We start from the raw sequence: 14,799 nt of genomic DNA on the forward strand, positions 1-14,799 counted from the left end.
GTTAAGTACTGCTGAATCATTCTCTGATACGAAATTGTTCTACGTCTTTTGTCAATGTACACGTCACTTGTACAAAATTGAAAAACAAACTTTTTTTTTTTTTGTAAAGAACAGAGAAAAGGGAAAAATAATTAGCTGCAATATCTATTTTATGAATGTATCTCACAAATATTTGGTGATAAATGACTGTGTGTTCATAACCATAAACACTCAGCTAGGGAAAGTCTAATTCAAATGACACAGATCATTGATAGAGTGTGTCAACATGAATGGCAGCCACAATACTTGGCAAGTAAACTGCTTTCCTCCTTGTCTTCTCACTCACAGTTTGGGTGGGTCCCTGATTTGTCAGAAAACTGCTGAATTTGAGTGTATCGCACTCACACACTGATGCTGAAAGCTCTCTGCATTAGGCCTCACCATCGTTTGAAGGAGGTCCTTTCCTCACCAGCATGAGACTAACAAGCTGCCTAGGGGTTTCTTTTTGTGATTTCATATTCCATGACTCAATAATTTAATGAAGAAGGAAACACAGTGCAATACTATTGTGTGTCCAGGCAGTATTTCAAAAGAAAAATGTTATTATCCTTCAGTTACTAAACATCTTTATCAGCACCAGTCTTATTCACTGCTTTAAGACTAAGTATTCGTGTGACTATTTCTTCCATAAGAATCTCAAGTCTTACATTATAGACATTTTAATCGTGAGATAATGAATAATACGAATCAGGCCTTGATCCTATTCCTGCCCCTGATCTATGATTTCTTAGAAAAGCCAATGGATGCCCTTGGAGAAGGCATTAGCATGGGTTTGCAGGATCACAGCACAAATACTGTCTAAACACAAAATCCCACAATTTATAAGCATGCAAGAAGCAGCACTGTTGGAGAGAGAGAGAGGAAATCTGATGGTTCATTTACAAAGCCACAGGTTATAGTCCTGTCCAGAAATGAGTGAAGGTTAGAAAAAGGAGAGGTGTGAGAGGAAAAGGGAGGTGGGGGTGGGGGATGAAGAAAGAGGGAAAGAAAGGGACCACACACAATGAGTCTGCATTGCTTCTTCAGCTGGAATACCATTTCAGTTCTGCATCAACAGAATTTGTAACAACAGGTTAGCACTTAACAATTCCAGGTCTGTCTGCAGGATTTCAGAGCAAGAGCAAAGCAGCATCTGTTATCTTAGTTTAAGAGCAAAGTAGAAATGCAGAGCAGAGGAAAAAAATAAATAAACATATTTGTTAATCCTAGCATCTTGTTGATGGTTTTACATACCGAGGAAGGGGATGGTAGAGGTCATAGGGCATGATCTGCTTGTATCCATCACTGTTAGGAACAATAATGCCAACCCTCTGAGTAGAAGGTACACATAATAAAATAAACACTAAATGACTACATTATACAACTTTTTTTTACACAATATTACAAAAAAACCCAAGAAACAAAACCAAAAACCAGCAACCTAACAAGATATTTTACCTAAGTTATCACGTTTAAGGAAAAACTTATGCTCACACCCTACTATTCCCAAATTGTTCAAAGAATAAACAACCAATTACTACTTTATTCTTATGAATACATCACCATTTGATTAAGAACCAATCCATTACCACAAGTTTACCAAATGAGTGTTCCAAATATTTTTTTTTAATTTATAAGGTTGTTATCTGCCATTAAAAAAAAAAAAAAATAGTTCTACACTTAATAGTTTCTTGGAGCTTGGATCTAAAGTCACTGAAAACAATACGGGAACTTCTATATACTTGAGAGAGCCCTTGGTCAAGCCCTTTTTTAGACTATTATATGGTTGTTTCTGCCCTTTGGGTAATTTTTTTTATTTTTCTTTTATAGGTGTCAAGATTAGAAATTCAGGGATTTTCAGTGCAAGAATTCAAATCCTCAATTCTTTCTTCTCCACCTTAAGTCAGTCAAATCTCATTATCTTCAGAACCTACCTCTTTTTTTTGGGTTTTTCTGGAAGACAAAAGGAGCTGAAGAGAACAATAATGTATCAGGTTATTGTTTGATTGTTTTTTGTGTTGTCATGACTAGTTTGCCTGGTTTGCTGTAGTGTTATTGGTATAATATCTAAATGATATAACATCTAGAGATTATAGAAAACAACAGTTTAGAGCAAATTTAGTAGTTATCTGAATCATTATCATGCCAGTTATGTGTGAGGTGGATGTCACTTGACTTGAAGGAAACTACAGGGTGTCACAGAATTTCTAGCCCTTCTGGTGGATTCTGACTCAGAGTAATTCTACCCGTGTTGTCTACCAGCTATCAGATATATCTATTAACATCAAAAAGATGATCACAAAGCATCTCACCTATCAGTTTCATCAAAGCCACTGTGCAACAGGGGACTGGATGGGGCAGATGGGCAGACATATCAGAGTGAATACCAATTGCATTAAAATAAAAAGTGTGTTCCTACCCAAGGCAGGGAGTGAGGAGACTGGCTGAAAAGAATGAAGATTCTTTTTGAGAGCCTTATACTGATAAGAGGTACTAGATACGCTCCTGCGGATTTCTGCAAAGGGGAAGGATCAAAGGAGGGGGAAGGGGGAAAGTATTCTCTGTCCTCAACACAGTTCACTGAAAAATGATGTAAGCATTCAAAGGAGTCTTGTCACGTTAAGGCCAAAGGGCTCTATTCTCCTTTCAGTCAACAGGGTTTTTATGTGCATAACTTGTCTGTGATAGGAGAATGGATCTCATTGTGTTTTCACAGCGAGGAGTCAGTGCCAGGTCAGCAAGCTGGAATTTTCCAGCTAAAGCACAGGCAGGTGCTGGAGCCATGGAGGTGTGTGATGGGGACTATACAGGTCCCTCTAAGCATAGCAACCTCTGCAGTCACAGGAGCCCTCTGTGTCAGTGTGCATATTTGCATCTTCGGAGATCTGCCTGTCTCCACAAAACTCTAAAAATTTTGGAAATGCAGGTCTGGCATTGGGAAACTTTGGAAAAGCAGGTCTGGCACTGGGAAATTTTGGAAAAGACAAATGGGTCATTTAGATAATGGCAAATGAACTTAGCTTGATGGGTAAAGGCCTAGAAAAGTTTGAGAAATTGTTTACTAGTGTTTTAAGAAAATGGAAGTGGATCTTTTTTTTTCGTCGTGTTTTTGGGAATCTGCTGTTTTCCTGACTCTTCTACCACTGGTGAAGTTCCACCCTGAAGCCTTTTGCACTTTCCAGCTCATCAGTTTGCTGAGGAGCGGTTGGAAAAAAGATTAATATACCAAGCTCAGAAATGAAATAATTATACTATAAAAGCATCTACTGCCTAAGAAAGAAAGAGATTTCAAAACATTTCTCACTCATTGGAGTGAGAAATGTTTCTTTCTAATAAACATGGTCTGTATGCATAATCCAGGTCTACATGCATTAGAATGCATAATATCCAAGACCATTCCAATGGAAATAACAGTACCACATCCAAACAACGTTATGAAGATTAAATAACCTTTACAAAGCACTAGATTAATATTGTCATTGGAAAGGTTTTACCCTTGAGGAATTTTGCATATATAAATTGCATTTCTGTAAATGGTATAGAGTTCCACAGAACTACTGACACTGTAATTGTGCAAGTGAGGAAGAAAAATACCACAATAATAGACAATGTCTTAATTTATTACTCTAAAAATCAGCTTGAAGATACAGCAGAACAGCAGACAGCCATTGTACCATTAATGGCAACTGCATCTTTCCTAGCTTGTAATGGGTTGGGGTTTTTTGTGTGTGTGTTCCACAAAAAAACACCAAACCAACCAAAAAACACAAAACAAACAAACAAATAAAACCCCAAACAAAACAAACAAAAAATCCCCAAACAAAACAAACCCCAAACCAGCAGCTTAAGTGTTCTATTTGAAAAATGTCTTAAGAGATTACTTTGATGAGTCCTGTACTTTTTGACAGGATAAATTAGTTTAAATTCCATTAATCTATCAGCCCTTCATACTCCTATTAAAAAGACAGAAGACATCTAGTTGATGGGCTTTGTTCACTGTACATTACTCAGACAATGCAAAGGGGATAGTGTGTTAAATTAACAGAGAAAATAATAATAATTCCTCCACTACACTGATATTTCTGGCTGACTTGGGAGTAGCTAACAGGACTCATTCGCACAACACCTAGAGCAAACTTGCTTTGGCAGTAGCAGGAACACAAAATAAATTATTTTGAAGACCTGTTGTGTTACATATGTCTGAAATCTCCCATGCCTTTCAGACCAACAAGTTGTGTCATATACTCTGCAGACTGGTTTGTTTTCCTCCTGAGTGCTGGCAGCTTCAGCACAGTTGGTCTTCCTAGGCACAAGTCCAGCTGGAAGGGGAGCTGCACATGCCAGAGGTGGGTGTGCTGCACCCAGGCCTGCCACCTCTGCAAATGTTCAGCTTTCTCCTGGGACAGGTATCTGCAGCAATGCTCCTTGAAAGCCATGTTTGGCATCGTCCTCTTGGTAGCTCCTTTTCCTCCTTAAGCTACCCCCTTAGTATGAATGACAGACATGAATGCCTTTGTCCTCTAGCTCCCGAATAACTCCTTCTGACCAGGCATCAGCCCTTCTTGCCTGCCTCTCCTCCATGGCCATGGCTCTCAGGTCAGGCACCTGCTGAGCCAAGCAGGGGTACTGGGGCTGGAGCTGGGAGAGAAGCCAGCAGAGAGAAAGAACATCTCCTGATATGCCTCAGGGTAGTGTGAACCTGCATGGGGATGAGTGTCAAGGCTGGGAGTGAATAGGGGCACCTGCTGCTCCTGTGTGGGTGCTCCTGCACCCTGTCATGCCGGTGCCCAGCCTCTGCAGGACACCTGCACACCTCCAGCTTGCATCCTTCACTTCTGCTGTGGGATCTGTTTTTCTGGGGGTTTCCTACTTATGCTGCAGGCATAAGGCTGCCCACACTCCTGTCCGGAGTCAGTCTTTTCTGACAGGGACTTGCACAGTCAACACTTAGGCCTTCACTGAAATCTGACAGACTTGAGAGTAAATGACCTGCATGGTGGGGACTCTGCCATCTAAACAATGGTCCAAAGTATGTCTAAGATATGGATAGCAATCAAATGGCATAGCAAATAATAATAAAAAATTGCAGCAGCTTAAGTTGCCTGCAGACAGCTAATTCATTAAGTGAAAGGAAACACTCAGAAGACCTGAAAAAGTTCATCACAACAGACAAGAGTTTAACATCTGAGCCAGCATTTCCCTGAGAGCTATGATTATCACAGGACAGATGACAGGCTTATGAAAAAATCTCCGGTTCAACACTACAAATCCTGACACTAAGGCAGTGTGTGATACTGCATCCACCCCTCACCTTGTGTTACAACACTTTCTGACCTGAAACACAGGTACTGAGGCCCTCGAATAGATGGTGTCTTTTAATGTTTCCCATGTGTTACTTTGTAAAAGTATTTCCATTCAGAGATGATATAGATACAGTAACACGACAGGTACAGGCAACAGTGGCTTTTGAATGCCTATTTTTGCAGGTATCACAATTCTCAGTTATGTTATTGATGTGACTTACATTTCTGGGTTTTGGACCACCATGCTTCACCCTGAGACATAGATAGTATTATGATCAACTTATTACTTTGCACTCTATCAGTGTGTAACTTGAAGAACTACCATATATTTTGTATTTATGTATGTGTTTATATGGTTGTATTATTTTACAGATAAGTAAATATCAGTATCCCCTACCTGAACATTTAAAAATGAAGTGAGGATGCTTAAATAACCTACTTAAAATGCAAAGTACTGCTATCCTTTTGTGTTGACCTCCAGAAAAGCCTCACACTTTAGACAGCATGTCTGTTCAGTGAATAGTACCTCACATTTATCATAAATGACTTGTTCATGGTGTAGAGATTTTAAATTCTAAGAAATATATGGTCATCATTGCCATAGACTGCTAAAAACTAATCCCTTCACAGGGCTTGAAATGGGTATTATCACCTGGAAGCAGCAAAAGCGCTTCCTTCCTGTAGCATGACTGTAACGCTTCTAAAAATCTTCTCCCTTTTTTATTCAGTTTAGTATTTTATGGTGGTTTGGATAAACAGCATTTTAATTTATTCTGCAATTCACACCTTTTAACACTTTGACAGATACTTCCTGGCATACCCTCCCTGCCTGTTCTGACAAAATAATTTTCCAGCTTAATTTAAATGCCTTTTGCCCTGCCCAGAAATTCATGATTTTGAGTATTTGTCGTAATAAAATTGTCTCTAGGCATTAGGAGTATCTGCAGCTTATCTTTACCCTGCTCTTGAACTCAGGTGACCCTGATTAGGACTATCAGAACATTGCCACTGCTATCAGCTCCTTCTCTGTCTACAACTCCTACCTACTACCATTTCTACTCCCATCTATCAATGTTTCGAATTCAGCTTTCCTGAAAACATACCTGATAGTTCCTTTCCTGAATTGTTTCTGAACTCCTAAACTTTGGCCCCTTTTTCATGCACAATGCATCACACTAGCTCATTTCTCCAGAAACCTCAGTAGTCCCTCAGTAAATTCTGAACTGTTCTAAATCACCCTCCATAAATATGCAGTTTGACTGACTGATGTTTGTTGACTGTGCTCTTTCACTTGCAGGCAACATACTTTTTGCTAATACCAGTCTCAGTTTTCCAGCACATGCAACTTTAGCCATGCTGGTGGAAAAGGCTTATCATGTCTTCTACTTTTATGACTAAAACCTTCGCATCTCATCTTCCCCTGGGAAAGGCCATCTCTTGCTGTCTTTAGAATATTCATATGCAGATGTTGGCTGCAGAAATTGAGATCAGACCCTGCAAGCAGAAGCGACCAAGGTTCAGAGAGCAATGCAAGACAGAAAGGCTTTCTCAATCTCCCTGTAACAAATTAAGAATTTCAGTAAAAATGCAAATCCACAGAAATTACCATTTGCCTGAGGCAGAGATCCGGAAAGGGCATTGTCATTACCGGTGTCTCAGATCCATGAAAAAAGCTGTGGTGTTGTAAAAAATTTGCATATTTTATATTAAAAAGTATTCAAAACTAAGTTTAAATGTATCATATACCCCACTCAAGGGCAATAACAATAAATGAGTCATTGTGTCTCAAAACCCTCTCATCACTGCAAATCTATGGCTGCTGCTGTGTAAACCTGAAAGTGCAGCCTGTCTCTTTAGGAACATACTAGAATTCCAGTTTTGTTCATCTTGCTGAAAGAATTTAGTGAAAATGGAATCAACTGCACTGCTGTGATACTTGGCTTATATTTGCCATCTAATATAATAGCTTTAGGGAAGCTGATAGCAAGGAAAAAGTATGCACTTGAAAAATTCCTGCTTCAACTGTCAATTTGTAATGAAGTGAGGAGACCTCTGATACTGATTAAGAGGATATTCTATGTTGCCCTTTTAATCATTCATATTTACTTATTATCACCTCATTTTCTTCTGAAGGAAATACATAAAAGTGTTCATGCACGTGTCTTGCACTGTTTCCCAGGAAAAATTAAACACTTCCACATCACCAAGTATATTGTGGACTTCTCACTAGGCGGAGTTACTCTGAATGGTCATAATCTCCTAGCATTTTTTGGTGTGCTTTTACTTGTACTTCATTGCTCTTGTTAGATTAGCTAAAAGTAACAACAAAAAGTAGAATGTTGTGTAAGTTTCTTTTTGCTAATGCCTGCCTCTGCCACGACCCTATATGGATAGTGAAGTGAGAATGCCAAAAGAAAAGCTTTGGTTTTGCTATTTTGCTGGAGAATTCCATAAACTGTGGATATCTGAGAGTTCCCTCAGGTCTCTGAGTGTTGAAAATCTTGTTTGAACTAGAGATTTTTCCCAAAACTTTCCACAAATATAAACATTGTTGCTGGTGGGAGACTTACAGATAATTCTCTAGGTAAATTCCAGGATTTTTGCTCTGCATATCAGACTGGCATTATTGGCAAAGTGTTCAGAACCCATGTGTTAGAGTCTTGCTTATATGAATTTTTTGAGACTGTTGCTGCATGAAGTTAGAATCTTTGTTGAAGATGCTTTTAGTAATCTTTATACACCATTGAAATCTCCTGGTAAAAGCACCAGCAAAGCTTTTGTGACTCAGAAAACATCACATTAACATGTAGCAGAGATATGCAAAAAATGGAGGAGAGTGCTGAAAATACAGAACAGTGCAGCTGGGAATGTCACTTAAAAGCCAAAGATGAAATCTAGAAGCAGCACTGTTGTTGCTCCAGAGAATATCCTCATGAGTAGGTGAATGATGAGTGGGGTAAAAGTCTCTTTCATACTTGGAAAAATTTCTTTTTAGAGGAATATTTCTTATTGTAAAAGAAATGTTATTTTCAGCTTATAGAACCTCAGAGTTGTCCTATGTGTTTAGCATACCCAGTTAAGTCAAATCTAACCAGACTTCTCAAAGCAGAAAAAAATTCCATTCACCTTTCATTGGAGGATATGAGACAGAAGGATACTGATGACAGGTAAACAGCTTCCCTAAACCCTCCATCCTGAAAAGTTTTGGGTAGTTAAAAGATTTGCAGTTAATTAAATCTGTCAAATCTTAATGCTCAATTTGATTTTGCCACATAGTAAGTGGAGTGGACTAGATGGAACTGGGTGCTATTCACATCAGCAGATATTATACATATATTTGCCAGTCAAATGTGGACTGCTGCAAAATCTTAATGGACTGTAAATGAACTGTTCTTTTGTTTTGGTCTTTCTAAGGCAGGAGATAGACCCTAAAGAGGGCTGATGTAAGAGCCAGACAGAGCATTGATAGTAAGTAGAGACAAAAAGGGACTTGGTGCCATGACACATAATCTATCCTGCAAGACACTGATTACCAGTCTCACCTAGCTGGACAGGCCACATTTAAATAAACCAGAAAAGGAACATGTAAAAATCATGTATGTTTGATAATTAGTCTTTCACACACTGCTTCTTCTGTGAGTATGGGAGAACCTGGGTTTGCAGAAAAAAAAAGTTGATTTGTTTTTCATGTTCCTTCAGACGGAGCTTTTTTTTGCTACTCATGATGCCACCAATACTGCTAATTATTGCCACAATAAGCAAAATAAAGTAAAATGTTTCTATGCACTATCCCTACAGAGGCAACTAATTGCAGACCCACATGATACTCGTGGTATTCATTTAAACTTTTTTTTCAGCCTGCCCTTTGCTGAAAATTTTGATGTAAGCTCTCCTATAGTAACCCCTCTCAGTTGCTTTATTCAGCACCACTGTGGTCTTCCACAATAATTTTCTGTGGTGTTCATTGACACACCATAGGACCAGCCAGCAACCACTAATCAGCTATGCCTCACTGGAACTGAGTTTGCCAGGAAAAACGAACATCTTCATTTTATATCATTGAAGCTGAGCAGCTCCCACACAGCAAAGACATTGCAGAGCCAAGATGTCCTCCTTGATCCTGCTCCTGACCCCATTGTTCTGCTTCACCTACCCTCTTCCTGACCGTAAGAAAGCACTGAGATTCCAGAAGTTACCACAGATTTCCTCTGGTTTTCTGTCTGAGATGTTGATTCTTGAATTCTTTACAAAAGCACTTTTGAAAATAATCATTTGCAATTTGGCATTCCATGAGGATGTTTCCAGAAAGCCAATTCCTCTCTGTTACTGCCTGTACCCTGAGACTTCTCAATGACTCTCCCTTCCCTCAGGGTCTTTATATCAACAACTTTGCCTTGCTATGTCTTACATGAAACAAAAATTGCTTCCTGACATCTGCCTAGCTGTTTTTTCTCTCTCTTTCCTCCCATGTACCACGCAGTCATCTGTCTTCCCATCTGGGAATATGTCATTTAAAATTATTAGGAAAAGTATGGAAAATCTTCATAATACAAATTCCACAGGCAAATTACATATTTGACTCAGAACTGTATTTAAAAATCCCCAGCAGCTTAGGCTTAAAAAAAAAATAAGGCAGATACATAAAATTACTTTCTTATTGGTACTGTGAGAGGTGAATCTAAAAGACAGGTCCCATATTGCTTCACACCTTTCAGCAATCCTTTTTCTGAAATGTTCATGTTTAGGTCTCTTACTTGATCATACCTGGCCTCCACTGTACTGGTGTTTGTCTCAAATCATTCAAAGGAGAATTCAAAGAAACAGTTTTTGATCTGAGAAACTCACTGAGGAAAAAATACAAGAACTTCAGTATACTAAGGTTTCTAGTTGTAACTGTTGATGTATTTAAGTAACCTGACAAATTACATATTTTTTTTGTGGAATGTACTAGAACAATGTAAGTCAGATACTGAACTTGGCAGACTATTGTTAAAGGAAAAAATGGTCTTGTTGCATTGTGTGAAAGCAGTTGAAAAAGCACTTCTGAATACACGCTCAACAGGAAATACTTTTCACAGAGTGAAGCTAACTGATTAATATTATTTCGTTAAAACATCCTAATGAAATACATGATAAAATATGTAACTTAAAGAATGTACAATACAACTGAGATAATGTTGGATTTTGAGATTTGATATTTCCACTTTTTAATTCTGGGAGATTTTCACTTCGGATTTAAAAATATATGAGAACATTTCTGGCTTTTAATTATTTACAAACAGAATTGCCACTAAAGATGTGTTTATTAGAACAAAGGAATATAAACTGCCATACACTCTGGGTAAATGTATCTTTAATGACAAAGAACCCTTAAGTGTTAACTTCAGTTATGAAAAGTCATTGAACTTTAATGAAAACTTTCTAGAAGAGGTAAAAACTATCTCGAGTTTGGAGTGATTTGTTATGCTCTGCTAATACCTAGCTTGTCTAAAGCTGCTATACCTGTTTTGGGAAGCAATCATCCTCAGTTGGGTGGATATGTAGTCCCATATATCCCTAAGGCATCCTTCTTTATGGGCTAGGACAACTTTCTTCTGTGGCAACCCTCAGCAATCTGAAGGGCCACAGTGACTTTTTCGGGTGACACTTACTTGAACTTGCTTTATCAAACTTGGCACAAAACTAGTTTAAAGGGAAGGAAGCAGGTAAATGAAGGTCTTTAGGGCACCCTTGCATGCATGCTTGATAGGCTGCACTAGGCCATCATTTGGTAAAGCCACACAAGAGGACCAAAAGGTTTAGATTACACAAATAAATGCTTGTGGTTTATGAGTGGCTGCAGAGTGTCTTCCACTGAAGTTCAGGGGAATCAGTGAAACAAAGAACTGCTCCTTTTTGTGATTTTTTTCCTTCTCTTATACATGGGAAATCTGACCTTGTGATTTTAGCATTTTCACTATTTATCTTCTAAGGAAGAATGCTCAACATGGGAGCAGAGAGGGGTCTTTTGTGAGGGGCTGCTTTACATTCTTACAAGCTACCATGACTGCAAGTAAGCTTTTTATTAAGGAAAAAAATGTAAAAAACCCATAAAAATAATGCCTCTAGTTGTGATGACAAGGATTTTCCAACATTTTTACCCAAGAGAATTCTTTCCATCTCACTAACACTTAAGAGACGTATGTTGATCATGGGGTGGTATCGTGAACAATTTGTTTTCTCACACTTTGTAATGTTTGTTGAGGCAGAACACAATTTGTGGGGAAGAAACAACCATTTCAAATCAGTCTTGCAATATTGAGGTGCTAGACAGAGGTCTTTATCTACACAGTGCATCCTCAGCATGAAAAAGAGGTTAAATTACATAGTCTGAATGAGACTGTAAGCAATAGCAACACATTTTTTTCCTGTTTTATCTTACTCCTTTATAGCCCATCCTCTTTTAAAACTAGAGGTGACTGACCTTGCAGGACAAGGATCCAGATTACATTCTTGAAGTTTCGGCTTTGGCTTGATATTTTCAGGATAGTAGTGACAGTATTGATCTGCTACTACCCGGTTGCTTCTCAGATCAAAACATTCAGCAGATGTCAGTTGATAACCTGCAATACAGAGTGGGAGAAGTAATACGTAATGTGGTGCTCTTCCTATCTCTCTGTGAAGTGTATCTAAGATCTGGTTTGGTCAAAAGTGAACTGAAAATATCAGTCCTTTGGACATAACAGCTACTGTTTTACAGACCAGATTGAAAACAAGAAGTTAAATCACATGTAGTCGGACACCTATGATAACCAGTGTGGTCAAATAAAAATTCAGAGACCTAGAGGAGAAAGAAAATACAAAGTCTGAGGTTTCTTGGTCACCAAGGCTCGTATACTCAATTTCAGTTCAGAGTGTAAAGCCGGTGGTGGAGATGGGGCAAATGGAGACATATTGTGATTACAAAGGTGCCCACATCCCATCAGCACTTATGTTTGACAGCTGCAACATTAAATGCATTTTGTGGATTTCAAAATGTAACTCATGTGCACAGTTTTGTACAATGCTAAAAAATCTACAGTCTACGACTACAGTTACTACATCACTCACTCCCTACAGCTAGATGAACTATTTTCATTTTCAGACTTTGCCCATTTTAAAGGTCCAAATGTCAGTGCAGAAGTTGGGACAGATCCTGTATGCAGACAATTGTTTCTGGAATACAGTGGTAATTCATTACCTCCTCCACAGGATGCTGAACAAGGGAAAAAATCAGTTTCCCTCCATCGGTGAACGATAGGCTGATAGAATATAAACTGAACTGAACTGTCAGCAGCACCAGCATAGCGGATCTGAAAAAGATATAACACCAGAGAGTGAACCTGGCATAAGTATGGGGAAGAAGCATTCTGTCACATGTGTCTTGCAGCTTTGAAACGTCTTGCAGCTACGTGAAATACCAGAGACATTTTGCAATAGGAAAATCAAACGAATGAAACAGAGCATAGATTGGAGGCAAAATCTTGGCTGCAAAACACAGTCAAATAAATATCTGGGCATAATCAGTGGCATTTCTGACCAGTCTGAGACCATGTTCTGAAATAATGAATGCACAGTAATTGCATGGTTAGTTCTACTGAATAATTTTATGGGGACAGAGGGTATAGACTTATCTCTATTCCATCAGAAAATCACTTACCATTACCTGCTGTCCCTGCCACATTAACATGGATTTTAGATCTTTAATATTTCTCAAACACATTCTGAGACCATGTATAATATATTAGATAGTCCAGAGTAGAAAATGGGAGGATGCACTGTGAGAAATACAAAAGTACAAAAATTCTTCTTCAAGATATTTTGCTTCTGAGCTGAGGCCTCTTTCTAATTCTTCTTTGTGGTACTGTCATTATAATAAACTGTCTTTCTGCTTACTTTATTTTGGCTTCAAAAAATGCTCCTTTTAGTCATAAGCATGGACTTTTGGCTGGATCTGAGTGCATGTTTGGAAAACACTCTTTAGATCCTATAAGTAGTGCCAACTTTTAAACCAGTACTTTTTGTGCTGAATGGATTTCCCATGTTAATAGGAGTTTGTAGTGCAAGGAGTGCAGTAAGAAGAGACATTCATGCTGCTAGAGCAGCACCACCTGTGCATGACCCAGGAACAAAATCCTTCCTGTTTGGTAGCTGTGATAGTTAGTATGGTTATGAGGACTTCAAAATCTCTGCAGGACATCCCTTGTCCTTACCTCTAGGCCTTTGCACAAACAGCTGACAAAGGAAGAACAACAATGCTGTTACTAAAAGACTCTCCTGGTTGATTATTTGTCCTAGGACAATGCATCAGTCTTGCCTAGGCATCTCTGCATCAGTGATGTGATGCTATTGCAAAAGTGAAAACTGACAAATCTCAACCAGAAAAAAACAAAACTTTCTCCTAGACAGTACTCCTACTCTCAGGAGCAACCCCGCACTGTTCTCTCTCTCTCTTTTTCTTTTTTTTTCTTCAGTCAGCTTAAATGTTTCATCACTGCCTCCTTATTATTTTCCTATGTTTTTAACAAGTTGCCCTGTTTTAGAAACATCATTTTTCAACCTGCCTTTCTTTTCTGTCTCTCCAAACACCAAGGGATACTGTCAAAGAGTAGATTGTGAAACAGAAGCAAAAATACAACAAATTGAGCTGAACAATGTAATCTAGGTTATTTGTTTTGTTTTCCCCTGTAGATAGACAGAAACATGATTACAAATCAAAGTATATATTGAAAAGAAGGAGAAAGATGAAAATACTGCAGAATATATTGATGGCTGTAAGAGATCTGGCCCACCGAGACTAAGGCTGCCCTTTTCTAATTAGAGTGAACAGTGATGTAAATTCCCAACAGGAAAAAGAAATACAGCTGTAGCAATACAGCTTCTTCAGCAAACAGGAGGCCTTTTGGATGGATTAATACCATTTGAAGCTATGTGTTAGAAACAGGATATCTAGTTCCTTGTGTGGGGATGGTGCATTAATCACACACTTCAGAGGGGTCTTTCTGGGCTCATGAAAGCCTCCTGCACTCCTGGGAAAAACGTTCTATTGTGCTGGAAGCCATTAGGGGAGGTTTCTCAACTGAATGTGAAGAAAAAGCATTCACTGGGGAGAATTTTTCTCTTACTCTTTGTTTTTTAAGCATCGTCAGTGATTCTTAAACTCAGAAGATCTACTCAGCAGTACGGTCTTCGGTGAATCATGAAGAACAGACCAAGAGCTCACACACAGCCTACTATAAAAGGAAGGAGAGGAAAAAGAGCTCACATTAAAAAAAAAAAAAAAGACCAAACAAAACAAATCAGAAAAATCAGAAAGACAGAAGAGTCAATCTCCCTGCACACTATTCCTGCATGTCTGCACAATTATCTGTCTGTTTTGACAAAGAGAAAAGACAGATGTATGTCTTTTCCAACCTAATGTGGAAGTCACAGACCTGATAACAACATAGGTGGGAAAGAA

The 14,799-nt window shown here is 38.6% G+C and overlaps 1 protein-coding gene across 3 annotated transcripts in view; it reads right to left on the reverse strand.

Annotated features, from left to right (window-relative positions):
• Positions 1 to 14,799, reverse strand: part of ADAMTSL1 (ADAMTS like 1) — a 443,632-nt gene that overhangs the window by 105,676 nt on the left and 323,157 nt on the right. For 2 of the 3 annotated variants that reach the window (XM_071802343.1, XM_071802345.1), the window contains 3 exons: positions 12,541 to 12,652; positions 11,785 to 11,923; positions 1,273 to 1,323 (listed from right to left, as the gene is read on the reverse strand). In XM_071802343.1, the coding sequence (XP_071658444.1) occupies positions 1,273 to 1,323; positions 11,785 to 11,923; positions 12,541 to 12,652 (302 nt within the window). The remainder of the gene's footprint in view (positions 1 to 1,272; positions 1,324 to 11,784; positions 11,924 to 12,540; positions 12,653 to 14,799) is intronic. The other variant, XM_071802344.1, reaches the window with a different exon arrangement.

The sequence above is a fragment of the Patagioenas fasciata genome, chromosome Z (genome assembly GCF_037038585.1).
Source record: "Patagioenas fasciata isolate bPatFas1 chromosome Z, bPatFas1.hap1, whole genome shotgun sequence".
In the NCBI taxonomy this organism is placed as follows: domain Eukaryota; kingdom Metazoa; phylum Chordata; class Aves; order Columbiformes; family Columbidae; genus Patagioenas; species Patagioenas fasciata.